The sequence below is a fragment of the Octopus sinensis genome, linkage group LG14, assembly GCF_006345805.1.
Source record: "Octopus sinensis linkage group LG14, ASM634580v1, whole genome shotgun sequence".
Taxonomy (NCBI): domain Eukaryota; kingdom Metazoa; phylum Mollusca; class Cephalopoda; order Octopoda; family Octopodidae; genus Octopus; species Octopus sinensis.
The window spans coordinates 47,429,446-47,447,410 of record NC_043010.1 but is presented as its reverse complement, the minus strand read 5'-3'; the positions used below and the strand labels follow the sequence as shown (position 1 = coordinate 47,447,410).

General features: G+C 37.7%; 1 protein-coding gene across 5 annotated transcripts in view; it reads left to right on the top strand.

The window, feature by feature from the left end:
- Positions 1 to 17,965, top strand: part of LOC115218917 (coiled-coil domain-containing protein 186) — a 145,129-nt gene that overhangs the window by 59,475 nt on the left and 67,689 nt on the right. For all 5 annotated transcript variants that reach the window (XM_036508997.1, XM_036508996.1, XM_036508995.1 and 2 more), the window contains exon 2: positions 4,833 to 6,464. In XM_036508997.1, coding sequence (XP_036364890.1) covers positions 4,833 to 6,464 — 1,632 coding nt within the window. The remainder of the gene's footprint in view (positions 1 to 4,832; positions 6,465 to 17,965) is intronic.

Below are 17,965 nucleotides of genomic sequence, written 5' to 3'. Positions count from 1 at the left end.
CACTACCACCACTTGACAACTGGTGTTCATCTGTTTATGCTCCTGTAACTTAGCAGTTCAACAAGAGTCCAATAGAATTAGTACTAGGCTTTGAAAAAAAAAGTAGTGAGATCAGTTTGACTAAATCCTTGAAGACAGTGACCCACCATGCCTGCAGTTCAATGACTAAAACAAGCACACACTCGTCTGGCACCTGTGTCGGTGGCACATAAAAAACACCATCCGAGCGTGGCTGTTCACCTGTGTCGGTGGCACATAAAATCACCCACTACACTCTCGGAGTGGTTGGCGTTAGGAAGGGCATCCAGCTGTAGAAACACTGCCAGATCTGACTGGCCTGGTGCAGCCTTTGGGCTCCCCAGACCCCAGTTGAACCGTCCAACCCATGCTAGCATGGAAAGCGGACGTTAAACGATGATGATGATGATGATGATGATGATGATATATATATATATATATATATATGTGTGTGTGTGTGTGTGTGTGTGTGTGTGTGACCTCGTGTGTACCGTTGGTGATTTTTTTTCCCTCTGTCTTCCCTTCTCTAGATCTTTCCTTCTCCTATGTTTCCGACGAAGAGCTCCGCTCGAAACGTTAAACCCTCCTTCTTCCTTTCTTTCCTGAGCGTCCAATAATACTATATTTGTTCCACGTCCTCGCGTTATCGTGTTTTTTTGTGTTTTCTTATTTGGATTAACTATATATATATACATATATATAAATTAGACAAAAAAACACCTTTTATCAATTCAATAATGAAAAATTAAATTATACCATTTAGAAAAATAACATATTATAGAAAGATTAAATATAAGATAAAACATATAACAATGATTAAGTAATATGCAAAATAGTAAATTTGATTTAGTGTTTCTAAATTGAATTTTTCCCTGTAAGTTTGGAATAATATTCCCTCATATTATTATTGTTATTATTATTATTATCATTATTCAGTAGTTTTATTTTTATAGCGTGCTTTCACTTCACTACCGAGCGCAGCTCTGTGTGCCTTGGGTATGTGCTGTGATCTATTGTGAATTATTATTATATATATATATACAATCCAACAAAGAAATCTCTCTACTCAGATATCTGACCTGCTACAAATAGCAGTCAAATCTCCTTAAAATCATACTTTACCATCTTAAAAAAGGTAAAGACACATTTGACACTGTAGTCCTAGACATAAATATACTTATATACTTTTGATTATAGGTCTGTTCTGTTCAATCGGAACTGACCTGCAGCAGAACAATATCCACCTATTTGCTGCCTCCCTAGCCATATCACCAATAAACCCAACTCAACCTTCAAATCTTGGTTAGCATGAGATTTTCTTCTTCAGGTGCAGCATTACAAACCAGTTAGCTTGTCTTTGCTAATATTTGTTTTTGTTACAAGTATATACTTCTCCAGTTTGGCATGTGGTATCTCAAATTTCCATTACTCAGTCGCTGGTTTTCTAGACAAAAGATGTCATATATATATAAAAATCAATACACTAGTGCTCTCTCCAAGAATATTATCTAAAGCATAATGGCATTAGAGCCAATATGTACACGAATATTATCAAGAAGTATCTCTATTACAATCTGTCTTTCTCTCTCTCTCTCTCTTTCTCTCTCTCTCTCTCTCTCTCTCTCTCTCTCTCTCTCTCTCTCTGTATCTATGCATATATATATAATTAAAATAATGTATAAAGATATATATACATACATACACACACATACACACACACACATATATATACATACATACATACATACATACATACATACATATATATATATATATATATATATATATATATTGCATTTTTGCAAACAGTAGGGTAGTCACTAGTTCACTGCTTCTATGATGGCAATCATATAACTTGGACAGAACAAATATCACAAGAGACTGAAAGCACAGTCTATCACTTTTCTCTCTGATGTTTGCATATTTTGCCAGGAGGCACACACACATACACACATATTTCAGTTTATAACTGTTTGACTCAGCTCCAAGTTTCATAGGAAAAAATCTATCTTGTTTGGCATCCAGAGAGACTAAATGTATATGAGACAAATTGTAAATGGCTTCTAGATGTTAGGCCTCTATTGGTCATCTCTGGTCATGTGGTGTTATTGGCCTAGAAGCGACCAATAACAACTACTTAACCAACATCTAGTACAAGCATGTAGGCCTAAGAATAAAGGAAGTAACTGCTGTTGCTTCCAGACCAACACCAGATCACCTGAGTCGACCAATAGAGGCCTAACATCTGGAAGCCATCTTGAATTTGTGAATTTTTCTCACCTTATCTTGATGCCTGACAAGATAGGTTTATTCAAAATTGAGCCTTCAAAACTTTAAGTTGCATAGAGCTGAGTTAGACTGTTGCTAAATGATATATGTAGCTCCTACAAAATGTGTTGACTGCCACTTTCTTTTGTTTGTCCACACATGCACGCACACACACACATACACAAACACGATGGGCTGCTGCTCAGTTTCTGTCTCCCATGTCAACATGGAAAATGGATATTAAAGGATGATGATGATATATATAACATCATCATCATTTAACATCCATTGTCCATGCTGACATGGGTTGGATGGTTTGACCAGAGCTGGCAAGCTGGGGAGCTGCATCAGGCTCCAATCTGATTTGGCATGGTTTCTATGGCTGGATGCCCTTCTTAACACCTACTGGCATATATATTTGGTTAAGAGCACAGGCTACTAACCCCAAGAATAATAATAGCAACAACAATATCGAAAAATACCTTAGGAATGAGAACCCAGGTTCGAAATTTCCCCCAAGACATCTGATGAAACCTGGAGGGTATATCAGCTGAAATGTTGTGTTAACAACAAACAAGATGAGAACAAATATCCGTCAATTGTAAATAATGTAAATAATTCCTCATCTCTTAAATATAGAACTGGATTTATTTGCCTTGCAGTAGCACTGACCCCAAAAGCATGTGATTGCAAAGAAGCTTCTTAACTACAAAGCCAGGCTATTTTGTGAAACATTTTTGAAGATTATAATATAAATTGTTCAAGAAGTTGTTGCATAGCCATTTCTGTTTTTCCAAAATGCACCAAATAATCCATCTACAACTAATCTTTTAATATTCAGTTGTTTATTAAGTATTTTGCTGGACAAAGCTAGGTGGTGCTGTTTGATAAGAAGGCGCCAAGCTGGCAGAAACGTTAGCCAGGCGAAATGCTTAGCAGTATTTCATCTGTCTTTACATTCTACGTTCAAATTCCGCCGAGGTCAACTTTGCCTTTCATCCTTTCGGGGTCGATAAATTAAGTACCAGTTATGCACTGGGGTCGATATAATCGACTTAATCTGTCTGTCTTTCCTTGTTTGTTCCCTCTATGTTTAGCTCCTTGTGGGCAGTAAGGAAATAAGAAGATTATTTCCCAACCATGTGGTTTTGGATTCAATCCTACCACGGGACACCTTGGGTAAGTGTTTTCTGCTATAGCCTTAGTTCAACCAAAGCCTTGTAAGTGAATTTGGTTGACAGAAACTGAATGAAGCCTGTTGAAACTGAATGTAATCGACTTAATCCGTTTGTCTGTCCTTGTTTGTCCCCTCTGTGTGTAGCCCCTTGTGGGTAGTAAAGAAATAAGAAACTGAATGAAGCCTATTGTGTGTGTGTGTCCAACAACAACAGCTTAACAACTGGTGTTGGTTTGTTTGCATCCCTGTTACTAAACAGTTCAGCAAAAGGAGACCAATAAAATATATAACAGACTATAAAAAAATAAAAATAAATAAATACTGAAGTTCATTTTTTTTCAACGGAAACCCTTCAAAGCAGTGCCCCAGCATGACCACAGTCTAAAGATAAAATGCAATGTTCCTATTTGTTATCGTTGGATCCACTTCAGATATACTTTTCATTCACTCTGTATTATCCTCAGCTGTTTCATTATGATATTCATTGCTCACTCATTCCTGTCTCTGAAGTATTTTTTTTATTTCCAAATTGTTCATGAAACCATTGTTTCACTGTCATAAACTTCCTACAAATCTTGAAATATTTTTGTCTCTTGTCTCTGTACTTATTCAATTTGTTATAAAATTTGACTATAGCTCATTGTTCTTCCTTGTTTCATGTGAACATAGTTATTTTATATGAGTATAATTGCATAACAATTCAGTCATAATTTTTTTCTTCCTTACATTGAATTCAAATAATATTTATTTTTATCTCTTTGTATATTGTGCTTAAATTAATGTTTTGAGCTGCCTCTCTTACAGGTATGTGCGTATGTGTACACACACACACACACACACACACATACATACATACATATATATATGTAATAGAGAGAGAGATACACATATACTCACATGTGTATATATGTATGCATGCATACACACACATATATATACATTGCAGGCATGGGTTATAGGCACAGACAATGGCAGTGTGGTTAAGAAATTTGCAGCCCAACGATGCACTGAGTTCAAATTTCATCGAGGTTCACTTTGCCTTTCATTATTTCGGTGTTGATAAAATAAGTACCAGTTGAGCACTGGGGTCAATGTAAGACTTATCCTTTCCCTCAAAAACTGCCGGCCTTGTGTCAAAATTTGAAACCAATATTATGAATTCAAATCCAGGTGGAGTTTTAAGTTTGAATTTCTTCACTTTTCATTCAATAGAATAAGTATTAAGTATGTTTTGAGATTGATTCCATTAACTGTATTCTACTCCTAGAAATTTATGGCCTTTTACAACTCTGTAAGAAACCCTAGTTTTATAATCTAATTATATTAGAAGAATACTATATTTTCACTATTTATTTTTTTTCTCTTTTAGAGACGAAAGCATGTGTGATACTGATGCCGAGAACAATAATGTAGTTGAAAATCCAGACCCAGAAGCTGATTCTGCTGATGTTCTTGTAGAAGATGAACTTGCAATTGGAGATGATGTTGAAGCAGATATCAGAGGTGTACCTGCTGTAGATGCTGACTTCTGGCCTCAGGATTTTGAGGATGTTGAAGCTCTCATCTACCAGCAGGTTGAAAATGCCCCAGATTCAGCATTGAATCAACAGAATAATGTGCAAGAAGGTGATATTGAAGTAAATCAAGAAAGATCCGATTCATTTGCAGAAGCTGGTAACCTCTATGAGGATAACAACATCCACATTCAACCATTCCTTCCTGTTTCTCCTGAGTCAGTAGCTGACACTGCGCCCGAAGATGAAATATTAGAGAATACGATTAGAGATAGTGAAGAGAGAAGTGAAGATTTCGAACCTGAATGTGATCAGGCTATAGTTATAAGTGATGAAGACAACTGTGATAATAACAACTGTGACAATGTTGCACAGGTGCGTGAGTCAGTAGAAATCGAAAGCCGTTCTGCAGATAATCTCCTACATCCAGCATTAGTTAACCCAAATGAAATAGCCACTAAAATGGATGAAGCTAACTCTGTGCCAAATGAAACAAATAACCAGCCCCTGGCTGCAGATTACTGTGTTGGTGTTGAGGATGATAAAAACGATGCAGCTAGTACAAATGAACATTCTTCCAGTTTACAACAGTTAGCTGTCACTTCTACAAACAATAACACTCAGTCAGTTACACAAAGCACTACTTCTGGTGATCTTCAGTTAGAATCAGGCTGCCTTTCTCCTGAACTCAACAAAAGTGCTAATAAATCTGATGAAACTGGTGATAGCAGTTCTATTTCAGTAACTGCAGAAAATAAAACTGAATCTAGAGAATTGATTCCATCTAAGGAAACCATTGATACACAGCAACATGACACAGAATTAGTCAATAGTAGCACAAATGAGGTGGCTTCTAGTAATCTAGAAGATTCTCAGCCGGTTTCATCTGGAATGGAACAACAAAAACACGAACCAGTTGCCTCTGCAAACCATTTATTGAATAACATCGATGTTGGTTATGATGCAGTCTCTTGGACTGAGAATAACAACTCAGAACTAATGGACAATAAACTTGACAGTAATAACACAACTCCTATTCACATATCAGATACTAACACTGCAAATACATGTGCAGAAAAAACAAACACTTTGAATATTAGTCCTTCTGTTGCACCTGTTCACTCACCTGATTTAAGATCCAATCAAGATCCAAATCCACAAAGCTGTCATGTTGCTAACATTGAATGCGAACAAACTGAAACAGTGAAAAGAGCTCCTGATTCAATGACATCATCATCATCACCAGTCCCTGATCAGACTCACTCAAATGTGTCCACTGAAGATCATGATGGAAAAGATGATCAATTACTAAATGAATTAGAAGAAGAGCTGTTAACAACACACCAGCCATTACCTCAGAGTAGTGGCCTGTCCTTCAACGGCTTGACAAAGATAGACATAAATCAAATTCCAGAATTCTTGGATCTCAAACAAAACTTCCAATCTCTAAAGAAGGAATTAGCAGCAAGTAAACAACAGATTAAATTGTAAGTAAAATTATTTCTACAATCTGAATTTATACATAAAATTATAAGTAAGTTGAAGTTACTGTTAGCTCATCTCATATGATGTATAGTGTCTTTGGTCAACAAGACATGTAACCCCATCTACCTTCATAGAATGTTAACAGGCATTTCTTAGCTAAAAATACTCTAGACCAGTGTTTCCTAACCCATTTTTCCCTTAGACCCCTCTATAACTTTCCAGAAAAATGTATGCCCCACTGATGGTTGTAAAAAAAACCCAACTTTCTTTCAAATATTTCATAATTATATACTTTCTTTCAAATATTTCATAATTATATACTTTCTTTACAGAAATATCCACACCAGGGCACTATAATAGTACTATACTGTAGCTAACAGTCTTCACACAGTATGTGTGGCTGGAGGGATTGATTTGGTTAGGTTGAGTATGAGTGTAGTATGTTTGCTGTGAAGAAAGGTTTTCACAACTCCATGTCCCACTAAAAGGAAAAAAAAAAAAAAATTTTTGATCCCATGCTCTACCATAACTTTCCCAGGCTCCACCAGTGGGGATGCCCACTTTGGGAATCACCGTTTTACACTCTCTGGTAATAAGTGGTGAGCATAAGGAGCTGAACTCTAACCAAAGGATTATTAGTTCAAATGCATGGGCTGGACGGTTTGACTGAGGACTGGTGAGCCAGAGGCTACACCAGGCTCAGTCTGATCTGGCAAAGTTTCTACAGCTGGATGCCCTTCCTAATGCCAACCACTATGAGAGTGTAGTGGGTGCTTTTAAGTGCCACCAGCACGAGGGCCAGTCAGGCAGTTCTGTATCCAAATTATACATTCACATTTATCCCAATAATAATTGGTGCACTTGGCTTTGTGACTAAATGCCTAAATGACAACCCAGATAAGTTAGGGTTTTCAGAAAAAGAAATCAACCAACTCACTCATTACAAATACAATCTGTAAGGGGGACAGTAAAATTGTGCGAATCTTTTTTCAAGTTTAGAATGGAACATCGTTTTTGTTATCTACATACCAACGATAGAGCTTTGTATCTTAATTAAAAACCAGCTCCTTCCTCAGAGGAAGAATTTAAATAATAAAAACAGAGGAGAACATGCATGTGTGTCTGTGTTTTTACATACACACAAACACACACACACGTGTGTGTGTGTATGCCACTAGTTCAGTGGAGGGAAAAGAAGTAGCTTTGTATCTCTATACTGAAATGTATTTCAATCTAGGTGTGTGTATGTGTAGTTGTTGAATCTTGTTACTCTAAAAGTTGTGAGTATATCAGTTTTTTTGACAACTGTTGAAATTATTCAGAATTAATAAGTTGTCCTAAGAAGGTTCTGTGTCATTGAATGTAGATTTAGTTCCTAACTACAATCTGAAATGTAAACATATTTATCTTGTAGGCTTTTAAGAAGCAGTATTAAGCTCCATTTTCAAGCAGTATTAAGCTCCATTTTCAAACATTTTGCCTAGATTGGATCTAATGTAATAAAAAGAACAACAAAAGACTGCACCAAAACTCATACAAACATGTTAGGAATGCTTGAATAAAATAAAAAAAAAGCAATATATATTTTACATAAAATATCTACAGCAAACTCTGTATTGTTGATTCTTCATGGTCAAGGACAACCTTATATTATTCTGGTCTCAATTGCGTTTATATTTACATTTCATAAAAGAAGTTTTCAACTGCCTTTGTGAATGTTAGGATGTCATTCAAAACTGGCTTTTATGTGTGTTAGAAATGAAATATATTCTCACAAACTAGTACTTTACACAAATGAGAGTCTATGACAATAACTCTACCATTTATAGATAACATTTCTTGTCATTTGGCTTTGATACTGAAAAATAATTTTTTTCTTGGTTACAATGTAAAAAGATAGTAGTCCTATGATAAACAACAAATTTGCTTGAGATGTTTAACATCAAGGATGCTAAAAACAAGGCAAATTTCATGTCTAATTAGACAGTGGCTTGGGGTACTACAGCACAAACTTAAATTGTTATGGTGTTCTAAAATTGTTTGGATACCAGGAAAAGAGTTCAGAGAATGCTGTAGAATTAGTGGAGATATTATTGCCTTACCCAGGAACATAATATATTCTGCAGTTAAATGTCAATTGCAAAACTTCAGTTTCTTATATGTTCAGCTGTTAGCTATGCTTATAAACTATTTTATAATTATATAAAAATGATTGAATAGGTGGCTGTGTGGTTAAGAAGTTTGCTTCCTGACCACATGTTGTCAGGCTCAGTCCCATTGTGTGGCACCTTAGGCAAGTGTCATCTACTATAGCCCTGGGTTGACCAAAGCTGTGTAAGTAGATCTAGTAAATGGAAACTGAAAGTAGCCTGTCATATATATGTCTGTGTATGTATATATGTCTGTGTGTGTGTTGTATGTCCTTTTTTTGACATTGTGTGATAATTGTAAAATGATTGTCACAGTCATAAAAGCAGTGTCGTTTATTTCCAATATTCAGTAGGAACATGTCTGGCCATGGGGAAATATTATATTGCATAGAAACAGGTGAGAGTTGACAACAGGAAGGTCATCCAGGTGTAGAAAATCAACCTTAATAAACTCTGTCCAAACCATGCAAGCATGGAAAAGTGAGCATTAAGAGGTTGACAATGACATGGAAATTTGGTAGTGTCACAATAAACTGTGGTGTTAGGGTCTTGGCTGAACAATTCTGTTTTTTTTTTTACCTGACACAGTGAATCCATAATCTAATGTATCCACATTATGCAATGTGTCAGAGCGTCCATGTATCTGTAAAAATTTTATGCACCAATACTTGTTTAATTCTGGAGTAGTTGACACAAACCAGAAAAAATTGAAGACTCGTCATCAAGGTTAAGAATCAAAGGGCCTTAGAGTTAACCTAGCAAAAATCAAAGTATGTAGGAAGGCAGACAAATCACAAATCCTTTCAGGTAGATGGCCCTGCCTGATCTGTAGAAAAGGTGTAGGCAGAAACCCCATAAGATGTACCCGGAGTAAGCTTTGGATGTATAAGAGCTGCAGCAATATCAGGGGAAGGTTGACAGGGAAAAGAGCTTTTGTGTGTGGAAGATGCACAGGTACAATAAACACTGAAAATGTACAGAAAATAGACTCCATCAACTACCAGTTGGGGTGAGCTAGAGGTAGTAAATAGCTTCTGTTATCTAGGTGACCAAGTTAGTGGAGGTGGATGCTCCAAGAGTGTAATTGTGAGAATAAGAATAGGCTGGTCAGAGTTCAGAGAGCTCCTACCCTTGCTGGCAACTAAGGGCCTCTCCCTCAGAATGAAAGGCTGATTGTATGATGCCTGTGTGTGTGTGAACAGCTATGCTACATGGCAGTGAAACGTGGGCTGTGTCAGCTGAGGACATGCACAGGCTTGAAAGAAATGAAGCCAGTATACTTTGCTGGATGTGCAATGTCAGCTTGCATACATAACTAAGTGTAAGCATCTTGAAAGAAAAGTTAGGCATAAGAGGCATCAGATGTAGTTTGCAAGAGAGACAACTGCGCTGGTACGGTCATGTGCTGCATATGGATGAGGACAGCAGTGTAAAGAAGTGTTGATCTCTAAGTATAGAGGGAACCTGTGGTAGAGGTAGACCCAGGAAGACATGGGATGAGGTGGTGAAGCACGATCTTTGAACTTTGGGCCTCAGAAAGGCAATGACTAGTGACCGAGACCTTTGGCGATATGCTGTATTTGAGAAGACCTGTCAAGCCAAGTGAAATTGTAGTCATGGCTGATGCTGGTGTCACATAACTGGCTCCCATGCCGGTGGCACGTAAAATGCACCTTTCAAGCATTGGGCCTCATGGAAAAGCTCCTTTTGAGTGTTGGGCCTCACAGAGACAATGACCAAGATCTTTGGCATTATGTCATGCTTGAGAAGAAGACCCATCAAGCTAAGTAAAATCGCAGTCATGGCAGATACCAGGGTCACACAAATGGCACATAAAAGCACCCATTACCCTCTCGGAGTGGTTGGCATTAGGAAGGGCATCCAGCTGTAGAAATCATGGTAAATCAGACTGGGGTTTGGTGCTGCCTTCCAGCTTGCCATCCCAGGTCAAACTGTCCAACTCATGCCAACATGGACAACAGATGCTAAATGATGGTGGTGATGATGATAAACGTTCTAATTTGTTCACTCTAATAAGTCATCCTTTTTCTATATATCCCCTATCATTATTTCTTTTCTCAACATATATTTCACATCCTTTTTTATCATATTATAAATTTTGGTATGGCAAGGATGATTAGGCCCAAATCAATCCTAATATCTTGCTAAATTTTTTTATTATTGATCCCAGAGAAATTTCCATGTAGAAATGAGAGTAGCGAGATAGACAAAGAATCTTGATTGCCAAAACTATTTTAGCCTAGTATTACATTGTTATTAACTGCATTCTCTTAAATAACACTATTTCTTATTATTTAGTGTAGGTGTAGCTTAGAGTCTTAAAAAAAATAATGGGAGATATTTAGAATTCTAATAGCATAAGTAGATCTTAGAAGAAGGGAATCAATAAAAGCTGGGATATTGGAAATTTTTTGTGTTTGATGCTTAGAGCTTTTAGATTCAAGTCATTTTTATAAAAGCCCCATAACTGAACTAATAGTCTAGTCTAGTAATACTACTGTGCTTCATAATAACAGTATGGAACAAAATCCATTTAGATGTGATAGCTCTCATTGTTATGGTTAAGTTTTTGCTGTTTTTGTTTAGCATCAAGCCAGCTATAATGGAGTACACTTTTGATCGAAAGCATTCCATCCATGACCATCCCATTTTCTACTTAGACATTATGTGTCTAATACTTTGACAAATAGTCTTAAATTAGCCTTTTTTTTTTTCTTGAAAAAAAAAAAGACAGTTGGGTGTGATTCAGCAGCTATTTCTTGCAAAGTTAATGACCATACAAATACGTCTTCACTTTTATGATGTTGGTTTTGGTCATGGTGAATGTTGCTACTGCTATTATTGTTTTGGGTTTTAATTGTGGTTTTGGTAGTAGTTGTGGTGACAATAACAACAACAGCAGTGATGAGGGTGTTTTGTTTAGTATTTCTATTATGTTACTGTGACAACTTAGTGGTTGTAATAGATAATGACGTAGTTCTCAAAATGGATATTGTGGTAGTGGTGATGGTTATAGTAAACATAGAGATAGTTGTTATACTAGTTTAGAAGACTTGGGTGGCTACCGTAGTAGCTGTGATGGTAGTTTCCGTAATTATCATTATAGAATCTGTGATGGCTGTTGTGGAAGTTGTTAAACTAGTGACTGAAATAGTGGTTGTTGTTGTTGTGGTGGTAGTACTAGTAGTCATAGTTTGTGGTGCTAATTTTAATTATTGCAGTGGATATTATTGAACTAGTAATTGAAATAGCAGTGTGATGGTTGTTAAAGACAGTAGCTGTAGTTGTATTAGTGGTCATTATAGTGTATGTGGAGACTGTTGTTGTAGTTGAGGTTGTTCACTAGTGGTTGTAGTGGTTATTGAACCAGAACCAGTGTTCCAGTTAGTTGTTTCGTGTTGGCATGGCTGTGTGGTTTAAAAGTCTTGATTCCCAACCACATGGTTTCAGGATCAGTCCCATTGTATGGCGCCTTGGACAGATGACTTCTGGTATAGAACTCGGCTATCTAAAACCTTGTGAATGGATTTGGTTGGCACAAGCTGAAAGAAACTCATCATATATGTGTGTGTGCATGTATATGCATGTGTGTGTGTTTGCCTCCATGTCTTCACATTGCATGGTAGGTGTAAACAAATGTCACCATCATACAAGCAGTGTTGTTTGTTTCCAGTTTTCTATGAAAATGTGTTTGGTTATGAGGGAAATATTATCTTGCTTACAAACAAGTGAGGGTTAGCATCAGGAGGGACATTTGGTTATAGAAAGTCTGCCTTGATAAATTCTGTCTAACCAATGCAGGCATGGAAAAGTAGACATTAAAATGATAATGATGGTGATTATCAATCTTATTTTTACATGGAACCTATTATGCAATTGTTAAAAAAACTCATAAAACCCATACCTCTTTTATATTCACCTTCTTGTACCCTGAGGCTATTCCTTGACACCTCATCACCACCATCACTATTCTCTCTTTCCAATTGGGGTAGTTGTGTATCTCCTGTACAGCAAGACACCTGCTTCTATCCTTCTATCATACTTCAACCTCTCAAAACCTGGCATAAAGCCACTTCCTCCAATATTATGCCCCCACCACTCATCGAAGGCATTTTGTCTTCTAAGCTATTTGGTGATCTCATTAGTGCCAGTACCAATGGCATTAGGGAGGCCATCCAGCCAAAGAAACCATGCCACAGCTGATATTGGAGCTCAATGCAGCCTTCCATCTCACCAGATCTTTGTCAAACCATCCAACCAATGCCAACATGGAAACTAGACATTATATGACAATGGTAGCAGCGGTGGTGGTATAACTTCTTTTGAAAATGGTGGATATTTAATTTTGTTCATTTCAAGTTCTAGCACAAGGCCAGCAACTTTGGGGGAGTAGGTAAGTCAATTACATGCCCCCCCCCCATCCTCATGCCCAAATGGTACCTATTTTAGCAACCCTGAAAGGATAGAAGACAAAGTCAATCTCAGTACATTTGAACTCAGATTGTAAAGACACATGAAATACTGCTAAGCATTTTGCCCAGTGTGCTAATGATTCTGCCAGCTCTTTGCCTTATTAACTCCACCTTAGTGAAGGCAGAGGTATTGTTTTCAGTCGTGTTTGTTTGTTTGTCCATGGACAAGATATCTCAAGGACTGCTGAATGGATTCGGATGAAACTTTCAGGGATGTTTGGCCTCATGACTGGCACAAACTGATTAGATTTTGGGATCGATCTGGTACCAGACAGGGATTCTGCATTATTTTTCTGTTTTTTTTTTTTTAGTTAATTTTTTTGAGAGCGGTCAGTTTCATTTTTAGTATTCTCATTTGTGAGGGGAGTCAAGTTTATTTCAGATATTCTCATTTTAGAAATCATCTCTGGCTAATCATTGAGAGGACATTAGTGTTGTCTTGGTGGAGGTTTGCGCTCTCTGAGTGCTCTTGTTTTATGTAATTTAATTACATTTTAATTTGCATAACCTCACTGTGTTTTCCTTGAGCCTAGAGTTTCTTAGAACCTAGTTTGAGAAAGAACTATGGGGTATAGGGTGGTTCTAATAATTGTGATAGTCATTAATCTAGTTATTGTGGTGGGGTTTGGTTGTGTTGTGGTGGTACTGATGATAGGAGATATGATAATTGTGCAAACAGTTGTACTTGTGGTTGTACTAGAAACCTTTTTTGTTGTTCCATTGTAGTTTTAGTTGTGGTTGTGGGTTTTTGTGGGGGTTTTTCAGGCATAATGTATTAGGGCTACATTATCCATTGTGCCCTTTCTGCCTTTAAGACAGGAAAGACACATTGGTGTAATGTGAGATATATATATAGATATAGCTGCTGTATTTAGCAGGTCAAGCAACCAAGTAGAGGACTCCCCAGAAACCTTGACCCCACCCTCAATTGGTTTGCCTGATCTAGTGTTGGTAATTATGATAGTGGTGATGATGGTTACTGCTGTTGTAATAGTGATAGCCTGGGTGGTAGTTGTTATTTATAAATATGGAGGTAGAAATGATAAAGAGGAGGAGAAGAAAGAGGAAGAACAAAAAAAAAAAAATAAGGAAATGGAGCTCGGATTTCTTTTCAGAAACTAGAATGCATTGTTGTTGTCGTAGTTGTGTGTGTGTGTGTGTGTGTATTTTCCCCATGTCTCACTATCTTTCCTGTCTTCCTACTTCTCTCTCTCTTCTCCCTTCTCTCTCTCTCTTCCCCTCTCTTCCTTTTTCCCCTCTCTCTCCATCTCTGTTTCCCCTTTCTCTTTTCCCCATTGTCTTTCTCTCTCTCTCTCCCCTCTCTTTTCCCCCTCTCTCTTCTTCCTCCACACTCTCCCCTCTCTCTCTCTCTCTCTGTCCTGCCCTATGACAGTTGAACTCCTGGAGCCAATAACCCCCCTTTACCCATGCCCCCATGCCAAGTGCAGCAGTGGTTGGGGGTAGGTCAGAGGTGACCAACCACCAGCCATTGGTCTAGGATAGGAAACTGGTTTTACATTCCTTCACTGCTTGTATAATAATTAACATTGATTGCATCAACAGGCTGAGTCTTGCAGGTCAACAACTGCACTGTTACTGCAGCTTTTTTGCTGCTTCCACTGCTGCTGCTGCTGCTGGTGCTTGTGGATGCAAACTAATACAACTGACTGGATGTCATATAAGCAGCACCAACCATATACTTCCTCTCTCTCTGTCTCTTTCTTTCTGTCTGTCTGTCTCTCCATCGTACACATACACATATTCACACATAAATGCACACTTACATTCATGCATGCATACACACACACACACACATATTCATATACATGCATTCATATGCACATCCATGTATACATTCATTCACATATGCATGCATACAATTCAGCAAGTTCAATGCCACAATCCAGCAAGTTCAACTCTCCATCTCCCCCCATTTCTTTGTCTGATTTATTTTATGCAAAAATATGCACAGGCACACCGTATGCATGCATGCACACACACCTACACACATATGCATAGAAACTGCAGCGCCAACAATATACAATTCCATTTCTTGTTCACTTCTTACACATACATGCATAGACACATGCCAGTAAGCTTGAACTTTCACACACACACACACACACACTTTCTTTCTCTTTCCTTCTCTCTCTCACACACACACTCTCTTTTCCCTCTCTCTCACACACACACTTTCTTTCTCTTTTCCTCTCTCTCACACACACTCTTTCTTTCTTTTCCCTCTCTCTCTCTCCCACACTTTCTCTCTCCCTCTCTCATACACACTTTCTTTTTCCCTCTCTGTCACACTCTTTCTCTTTCTCCCCCTCTCTCACACACTCTCTCTTTCTCTCACACTCTATCTCTCTCACACTCTCTCTCTCTCACACACACACACACACACACACACACACACACACACACACACTCTCTGTCCCTCCCTCCCACACTGTGGTACATTTAAATATATCTAACAAAGAAGCATTGATGTGTTCAATCAACTTGCTAGAGATAGCAACCAAATTTCCCTCAGATTAAACCCTAAGTTACATGAGATAATGTACTTTAGGTGTCCTTAAAAAGACAGGATAGTCAAGGCTAGAATGTCTTTGATCATGGGTATATGTCATCAGGGCTTACCTTGTACCACACAACAGCAACAATAGCAACTATTCACAACATAATTATACAATACACTTATTCCATCACATTACACCCCCCCCACGCACATGCTCTTCTTAGCAGACCAGCACACACACACTGAATACATTATAGATCAATACTCATAGATGCAGAGTTGACATACACACTCGTACCGTGCGTTATCCTTTGCGATCATAACATGCTGTGGAGAACATTTCTCTCTCAGTCCTTCATGCAAAGAGCAAGCAAATCAATAACTCTTTCCAACACTTAGTTAATGTCAACATACCCATTCTGATTATAGTTACACGCACACGCACACACACACACACACAGTCTGGTTATGTTTTGTCAGTCACTGGACTGTGGTGATACTGAAGCACTGACTTGAAGGGGTTTTTTTTTTAGTTGATAAACCGACCCCAGTACTTATTCTATTGGTCTCTTTTGCTAAACCACTAAGTTACAGGGATGTAAACAAACCAACACCAGTTGCCAAGTGGTGGTGGACACACACACACATACACACACACACACACACACACACACACACACACATGTATAAACACAACAGACTTCTTTCAGTTTCTGTTTACCAAATCCACTCACAAGGCTTTGGTGAGCTCACGGCTTTAGGACAAGACACTTGCCAAAATGTGCCACACAGTGGGACTGAACCTGGATCCATGTGGTTGGGAACACCTCTGCCTATTATGATAAAAGTCTCACACACCTACATACGTTTTGAATATCATAATGTTCATTTTGGTTATAGTCATATACATTGAGTATGGTCATAACTGATGGTTATTGCCTTGTACATGAAATCTATCGAGTTTAATATCCCCATCACTTGACCCTCAGGATCCTTTAGCAGAGTAGCCTACTCTTTTATCTTTTACTTGTTTCAGTCATTAAACTGTGACCATGCTGGGGCACCACCTTAAAGAGTTTCGTTGAAGAAATCAACCCCAGTACTTATTTTTTTGAAGTCTGGTACCTATTCTGTTGGGCTACTCTACTAAAGTTGTCAAGTGATGATGATGAACAAACACACACACACACACGCATGATGGGCTTCCACACAGTTTCCATTTGCTAAGTTCACCTACATGTATGAGTCAGGCCAGGTCTATAGGAGGAAATACTTGCCCAAGCATTTTTACCTGGTCTCTTGTTTCTTTCTTTCTTTTTGGCATCAGTACTGGTGCCCTTCAGAAAGGTAACAGATGCTAATCTTTTCCCTTTGACTAAGCCATAAAAGAAAAGTTAGCACTTGATGAAACTTTCCAGCTCCAAGGAGCAGATATTTCTGTGATAGTAGTAGAGTAAGAAGACTGCTTGTCTGTGGGTCTAAGGTTGGAATATGTTTGCAAATGACTTCATACCAATCTGTCTTTTTATTACATATTTGGGCTGTATATTTAATTCTATGCACATCACTTCACCTAATTGTCAAGAATAAGTACCAGATCTTCTCAGAATGATACCTGATATATATTGTCACACTATCCATGAGTAGATCTATTTGCCCTACACAGTGAAATTGCCCCCCTCCCAGCTCTTTCCTTGAAAATTGCAATACTGGAAGGTAGGGCCCAGGTTCAATTTTAAGTGATGGTAGCACTATAATATTAACCCTTTAGCTTTCAGATTACTTTGTTGTGTCTAGGGAAAGTCATTATTCCAATATTTTTAACACACACACTGGTTCAATTTCACTCTTTTGTTATTAGTCAGTTGGTTAAATATTCAACTACTAATAATAAAGGAATGAAATTGAACCAATTCATGTGTTAATAATATTAGCATAATGACTCTCCATAGACACAACAAAATTTGTCCCAACACATGAATTCACATAAACAGATACAAAAATTTCACAAACCAGATACAAAAATTTCAGATTACTATTTCAAATGTAAGGCTTATTTATTGTTGTAGAGTGAACTGACACTCTAGCACATGACTGTCAGTGGACTGGACGGGTCTTATAATTAGATGAGCCAGTGGAGAGTTGAGGTTGAACTGTGGGAGTGTTAGTCTCATTATTGATTCTGTATTGGATTGTTATTGTGCAAACGGTTATAATAAGATAACAAACTATTGTTACATTGCTTATTGTTATATGGTTATATTTGGTACTGTGATATATTGTTATATATACACACACACACACACACCACACACACACACACACATGTATAAACACAACAG